Source organism: Leiobunum rupestre, chromosome 10 (genome assembly GCF_980474605.1).
Source record: "Leiobunum rupestre chromosome 10, qqLeiRupe1.1.hap1, whole genome shotgun sequence".
NCBI lineage: Eukaryota > Metazoa > Arthropoda > Arachnida > Opiliones > Sclerosomatidae > Leiobunum > Leiobunum rupestre.
The window spans coordinates 51413631-51421424 of NC_143393.1; the positions used below are offsets into that span (position 1 = coordinate 51413631).

A 7794-nucleotide genomic window follows, 5' to 3' on the forward strand; every position below is an offset into this window, starting at 1 on the left:
GCCTCCGAAACGGAAAAGACGCGCGGTCATTTGTTATTAAAGGCATTCTTATGTATATTGATTGACCTTACACGTTATTTTATAGAATCGCAGAATATATTGAAAAATAATTACGACCGAAAAATTAGTTCCATATTATTGAAAGGCATGAAAGTTTGCGTTCGTCTGGCAACGCTGCCCTCTTTAAGGATTTCGCGCAAGCGCATTGAGAAACTAACGGAGATAAAAGGATAACCAGCAGAGACCAGAGGGAGTTCCAAATTAAAATACTCATTTATCTTTGGCCGTAAGCGTAAAAGCTTTATATCGCGAGCGGAGAGGCTGGGGATCGAAAACCACCAAGTCCAGTTATAACAAAATGAACACTCATTATAGGCGCTAGCGCCATCTGTCATGCTGTCACGGGTTAAGACTACTACTCTTTTCTTTTCTAAGAAAATGAATGTTTTTTTTTTAAATATTTCACATTTGTGTAATGTTACACTTAACAGACTGCATATTTAGTATACTTAATAGAGGAGGTTTGAACTCATGATTTTAAACGAAATAAAGTTTCTGTTTTTGAATACCTAAATACATATTTATGAAACGAGTAATTTTAAACATTTGGAAAGGAGTGTTTTAGATTATTAACAACACACGCAGATAACACTATTTGTTACATTAATTTAAAATAATGTATTTAAACACCTAAAAAAAAAGGTTCTAGCACCAAACAAATTAACTGTTGCTTCCTGGGTAAGGGAAAGTGACCTGCCCTTTCGGAAGACGCCTGAAAAGCTCGAATTTAAGATACATAAAAACCCTATGTAATTGAATATAGACATATAGAACATATCGTAGGAAAAATGATTTTTAAAATTATTGAAGAATAAATACCGGACAATATTGTATTGTATTTTCCAAACCATAACGAGCGAGTTATATAAAATTGCATCGATAAAATGGTCTGAAAAAATCGACGCTGTATTTTCAAATCCCTATTTTACCCTGTTGTTTAAAAATTTCTTTAAAGTTCAATCACTAAGCTTTTCCTAATATCGGTTTATTTTAGTTATTAAAGTTGGCTCCACAATAGAGCGTTCTATAAAATCGGCCCAAAACCGGCCAAACGTTTCATACAGACTAAAGAACTAGTTCAGCCGGACAAAAAACTTTTGTTATTCTTTGGTTTAAGAGAATTCGGCTTATGTCCTGTCTTCATATGAATATTTAAGAGACGTACCTTTTAGGAGTTGTAGGAGGGACCCTAGGTGTGGAAGTATGTTTGGGGTTAAGAATATTTTCATGATCTCAGTTTTTTTTAAAGCCGTGGATTTGGGACTAGTATTTTGCTTATTGGCCATCACACATTTATGACAAAAATCATGTAAAATACGAAAAACGGCGCGGAAAGCTGGAAATTAGTGAAGCCTAGGCTAGCAACTACGCTACTCCTAAAAATCGACTGCTATCAATTCCTTACGGGACTGCCAGATAAATATTTTTCTCTCACACGAAAAACCGGCCAAAACCTTCACCGCCTCCGAACTCAAAAGGGGGAAAGCACCCCACATCGATTTTATAGAACGCTCTATTAAGATAAACACTTTTAAATACTACATACTATTTAATGCTCCAAAATATTTATTTTGTAAATCCGGGAAAATAACCTCCATTTATATGTGAAAATACCCACTTTATTAACTCGGCGGAAAACGACATTTAAAACTGTACATACTTTTTCAATAATGACGCGCGCTACTGCAGAAGGCGACCGAGTTACCATGGCTACAAACTGTGTTGCTTAGACGCGGTGTTGTTTGTTCAAGTTTTAATAAGAGCCAGCCTTTGTGCATTCATTTAAAACCAGCTTTTTTATGTTATGTTAATAGTAAATTTTACCTTAAAAATGGTATTTTTATATTAAGAGAAATAAATAGTTTTAAAAATCATCAATTTTCATGAAGCGATAAACATTTGTGTTGCGTCCTATTTTTAATAAAAAAAATCTTATTTTATTCCTATAACCGAAGAGAATTATTCTATATAAAGCATAAGTTATTAGTTTAACATAAGATGCAATAACCATTTTCCAACTTTTTCTTTTAACATAAATTTGCCCAAAATATTAATTATTTTTCCCTATTTTATCTCCTACTCTTGTTTAATTCTTCACGAAGAATTTATCAGAGAGTTTAACTGTTATCATTGTATCTAAACCATAATCTGATGATAATATTAGCGAATAAGTAGATTAGTCCATTATGAAAAGGGATAATAAAGCTAAACCCTAAACAAATTTGAAGAAATTTAAAAACTTACTAATAGCTCGTAGCGATAGGTCTTCGAGCAAAAAAAAAGACGCGAAACTCGTACTAAATAGATCTTCGAGTGAAAAACTAAATTAAATTAAATTAAATAGTCAGATATTCCAACGGTAGACCGGTTTCGTCCTATTTGAGACTCGTCAGTACCGTGCGGGAAATCTGGCTCGCGACTATAACACCGAATAGATAAACTAAGCCTAAATATGAAAAATTTCAAAATGACAAAGTCTGGTCGGGAAATATAAGAAAAGATCTGAAGCGTTACTTCGCTTAATGAACGTAGCTGTTGCTTCAGAAAAGCGTTTAATGGGAGGAGAACGAATTTTGAAAAACAACTTTAATTTTTGTAATCGCAGATTTAACCTACGTCGCTAGTTTTAGGTGGGGTTAATTAAAGAAGCAGTATAATTTATTTTTCCTTCTGAGTTATTTTGCAGATGAGAGCATTGTGGCGTTAAATTGGATTATTGACTTTCCATAGCCTAATAAATTCCTGGTTCTGGGTAAAAGTAATAAATTTTAGCACGTAAGAAATATAAATTACTGAAAAAGTTAACGTATAGTAACAATAATACATGTATATGAAGCCAATTGTGTTTAATTATATTCCATAAGTGTAGCTGCGAGTCGAAATAAAACGTAAAAGCTGTAACAAAGCTTACCAAACTATAAAAGTACTTTTAACTAACATATTGCTAATAGAAATTTTCCCATTTAAGTAAACACCTAAATCGATCTATAAGTTAGACGAGGTTTATCTATTTAAATTTGTACTCAAAAGTTGTTCGAAGCAACTGTTTACATATTCTTTCCTGAACAAGGGATGTTGAATTTTCTCTGCTTTTAATATCATCTATCGGTTAAAGTTTCAATGTGTAACTGGAAAAACAGCAGTTAAATCAAGTGTAAAAACACGCTTAAAAAAGAGCTGCGAGGGTGTGGCTAGTAGTTACAAAATAAATTCGCTAAGACACCTGCTGACAAGCTCTATAGAGCCATAAATGTAAACAAATATATGTTAACACAATTCGAATCATAATTTATATGCACTTTCAGATATTATGATTTGACTACTCTTATTTACAATGTAACTTAAATATTTACTTAAAAGCTATAATCAATCTCAATTAATAGCTTAAATCGGCATATTTATATTTTGTAGTAAAAATAATTTTATAAGCAAACGTTCTTCAACAAATTTGAATCTAATTACCGTTATTTTTGTCAAATTGTTCTTTACTTTTTTTCAAGTTGAACATCACGGCCTAATAATTTGTACTACTAGGCATAAGTAATCTTAATGAAATAATTCTGTTCACTTATCTTTTAAACGCGTATCTGCTGGAATTGTTTCAAACAAAAGAAGTAACCGAGTTTTTGCTCTATGTCAGAATTAACGGTTTCATTTCGTTGGTTGAGTACACTGGTAAAAATTCATTCCATCAACCTCTATAAATGCACAGGAACGTATTAGAGTATATCCAATCGGCTTAAGCAATAAGAATGTCGAACCGCTAGAGCCGACAATACCTATCCTTCCAGGTACGTAACGGCCACCATCTCGACCAATACCACCAACGATGACCAGAGATCACGGCATCGTTTTCAACACTGTACCAGAAATAATTGTAATTATTATTATAATTTAGGTCTGATTTCAAACAATTTATAAAGTTTTATCAATTAATAATTATATTCTTCAATTTGGATCAAAAGTATTATTTCTGATCATGTTTTCAATTTCGAGAAATCAATAATTTATTTACATAAAATTTCAATTACAGCCCTTTCTAACCATTTTCTTTTATATTTTTAATTTTTTTTATCATTTTCGTCTTGTTACGAAAAAATACACAAAACTAATCAAAAATTGGTCAAATATATAAAATTCATAAATTTTTATTTATTTTAACCAAGTAATAAAGTCTAATTAAATTTCTTAAATATTGATCAAAGATATTAATTCTGATAAAGGTTGATCAATTTATTTCGAGTGTCAGGTTCTGAGATGATGCTAGGCATTACGAGTCCAGGTCGTCATTGCTTATTTCATGATTTGAGGGGAAATAACGACCATAAAAAGGTGGGCAGAGTGTAAACATTCATCAATAACGACTCGCATAGTAAACATATCCAACATGCGAATCGTTTTTAGGCTAAAAAAGATCATTTCAAAGGAAAAACAAAACGGTTTTAACATATCTTGCCAAGTTAGCAAAAAGGGCACTGCTCGGTACCCTCACGGCTCCAGCTAGAGACCCCCGAGTCAGTGGCGGCTCAAGATACAATTTGCAACTGGGCGCCCCTCTTTACTCTAAACATTAGAGAAGGTTCTTTTCAAGTGGCCGCCACTCACAACGTCTACTCAATGGGCCACCCTTCTTTTAATCCTTCCCGACCCCAAGTGGTGTTCTTTCCGTGAATTTTCTCTAGAGCGGACAGGTCCCAACGATTTCAATAACGTCAATGAAGGTTTAGGTAAATAGGGAGTTTTAAAATGCAAAATTCTAAACTTTTTGTTGTCGGAAAGATTGAAAAGGATTTTGCTTGAAAATCTGGGTGGCGCCTATTTGGTGATTGCGAAAAAGATTGCTGGTGTGGAAGATTTAACTGGAATAACTTTAACGGTTAGTAGTGTTCGAGCTGATTAATAAAATGTCAGTGCGATCCGAACCAATTGACGTTTGCTGAAATAGTCTCCATTAGTAATTAAAAAAATTAAAAACAGAAAATTAATATATTTCAATATCAATTTGAAAATCTTTAAGCAATCTAAGCCGTAGGCACTAACTAGCAATATATTATATGAATCTAGATAAAGGTGCCCCTCTATCGATCCCATTCTGTTTTTACGCATTTGTTTATCCTTAAACGATGATTCATTCAAGTGATTCAGAAAGATTTTATTTAACTAGTTTATCCATCAGCAAACTGAGTTTTCGAAAAACAATATGTTTAAATTCATGCGTTGTAAGAGAAAATGGAGACCTACCGGAGCTTTGTATTTTAGTCTAAAGTACATGTTCTTTGAAACTCTCTATTTACTTGATAGGAATAAGTCTGAAAATGAAAACCGAATTGAGAAAATATAGTGCACTTGGGATACTATCGCGTTTATGTTTGACATTATTTTTCTCAACAACGCTGTCGTCAGTGATCACCTTACCCGTCACTTTGAAGCATTACGACTCGTTGGAAGATTTCGATAATTACGAGGGCCACAATGGCAAAATCACAGTTGAGACGCCTCAAATAAGAATCAAATTACGGAATTCATTCTTGCCTTAATTTAACTGATAATGGTGTAAAGTAAGACACTCGTGCCGGTGTGTTGATAATCTTCATTCGCCAAAGGAGGAAGCGCCAAAGAATACGAGGTGATTGAAAATGGCGGACAAACTGAAGGGAAATGGCGGCGCCCAAGTTCTGCGCGAAACAAAATAAATAGGGGATATCAGGTGGAAATACAAATTAGCCGAAGAACCTTTTGGTGTTTAATTTGTATTATCAAAACTTAAAAATTACTTAAGAAAATTTATTATGAAAGTGGAGGAAAATTATTAAATTTAATGTTTAATTGAAAAAGATTGATAACCTTATTGTTTAATGATCTTTAGAATTAACATTTATTTTGAGTTAGATAATCAATGGATTTTATCCTAATTTATAATAGTTAATTAATTGGGTTAATATTTAGTAATTTAATTTTTGAAACTAACTTTAATATATATTACAATTCTCTATCGGTAATCTAGTAGCTAATACATCATGTATATAACTAAATTATATTATTCTATTTTATTTAGATACTATCAATGATATTAAACACTCCAAACACCTTTTCCTTCGATGCGGGCTGACTGTTCCGCTTGTTCCAAAGCGTGTTGAATGTTTCCGTAGACAGCGTTTCTCCTCCGGTACACTTTGGCGAGGCCTAATCTTACCAGGACGACCGAGGCGTTCCCTTCACTTGTTGATACGGAACCCAAAGCCCTGCCGTACTGGTCAGGGCCGTAATTGAGGACGTTGATTTGCCGATTAGAGATGAGTTGCCTTAGTTTAGTCCTGGCTCGAACGGCGAATGGTGGGTGGCCCTTAAGTTCGGGAGCGTCGATTCCGATCAAGCGGACCTTCACGCTGTAACCTTGTCTCAACTCCAATTTGAATGTGTCTCCATCGTAAACGTGGCTTACCTTCCCCGATATTATTTCAGACATTATACACCTCTAAAAATGTAATAACGTTCCTTAGCATCCAAAGGCTCGCAGATTTTGGTCTAAGTGTGAATAAAAGTAGAATCGCTAAAGACAATATACACACAACGAGAGTGAATCCCTTTAAATACTTTAGATTTGAGGATTCTGATTCTGGTTTTATAGGCTAGCGGTTCCGAATATTTCGAAAACTTTTTTTTTTCCAGTCACACCCGTATTTCAGCTCATTTACCCACAAAAAAAACATAAGGCGGGTGAGACAATTACTATACGTAATAACTTGAATCAATTTCACCCACAAATATTTAGCTCTATCATTAACTCGCGGGAGATCGGGCTTCAGAATCAGGTGTCTACAGTGAACACTTTCATAAATATTATTTTCGAAAAAGCTTTACCTATTATAAAACTTGATTATAACGCTTTTAATAAAACACGTTTTAATATATAAGTACAATCATCGTGTACAAATATTTTAAGGTACGATGAAATTCGTTTAGATAAGTGCAGATACTAAATCTTATCCTCTGCCAGCGGTGGAAGATTGATTATCTCCGTTTGCAGAATCACTGCCGGTTATGGCAAAATCCGTAGAGTTATAGGTCCCAATTTGAATAATTTATTTCTCAAACAAAAAGAGTTTCTGTATTAATTTTAATATAATTTCATTTTTAATTATTCGTCATTATTATGCTGAAGTCGGCATTTATACTAAATATTGAATGCTTTGAAATATTCGGAAGGTTTCTCTAAAAAGAAACCATTGTTATCTCTCAACGGATTTATTATTTCAGGAGATAATTCACAATGTATGCCTCTCTGCGAGAGCAGTAAATTATAAAAAAATAAATATCGTCCCAAGAATTTTTATATTATTTTTTTCGTAAAACCTATTTGTGTCAACCTCTCCTATTATTCTAATAGGAGTTTAATTTAATAGTTTAATTAGAAAGTGAAGTAAGAAACATACCGGATAAACAACGCTTGTCCAAAAATTAAAATCAACTGATTTTTCTCGCTTTGTGACACTTATCGACGATCGGGAAATATCAAAGACGGTTAATCGGTCCGGTCAAAATAACAACTTTGAGCCGATTTGTAATTTTGTACTCAACGGATAATTTGTTATCGTAGTTATCGTCCGTTGACGCAAAACACGATTTCGTCTAGTTTTAGTTTTGGTTATAATTATCAACGCCACTTTCTATGGCGTCATCGATGCACAATAAATGTAAACTGATAAAATGATTAATAAGTTCATAGGTCTCATA

General features: G+C 33.4%; 1 protein-coding gene across 2 annotated transcripts; it reads right to left on the bottom strand.

The window, feature by feature from the left end:
- Positions 1-5295: 5295 nt before the first annotated feature.
- LOC149926177 (uncharacterized) lies at positions 5296-7582 on the bottom strand. Of its 2 annotated transcripts, XR_016477053.1 has the most exons (4): positions 7494-7582; positions 6148-6535; positions 5476-5735; positions 5343-5369 (listed from the first exon to the last, which is right to left on the bottom strand). XR_016477053.1 is itself a non-coding variant. In XM_090161195.1 (3 exons), exons 2-3 carry the CDS (start codon positions 6524-6526, stop codon positions 5599-5601), a joined length of 516 nt encoding a protein of 171 aa, XP_090017321.1. In that variant the 5' UTR covers positions 6527-6535; positions 7494-7582; the 3' UTR covers positions 5296-5598. The 2 variants fall into 2 exon arrangements, 1 of the variants encoding a protein (XP_090017321.1); XM_090161195.1 differs by having other exon boundaries at positions 5296-5735.
- Positions 7583-7794: the final 212 nt, after the last annotated feature.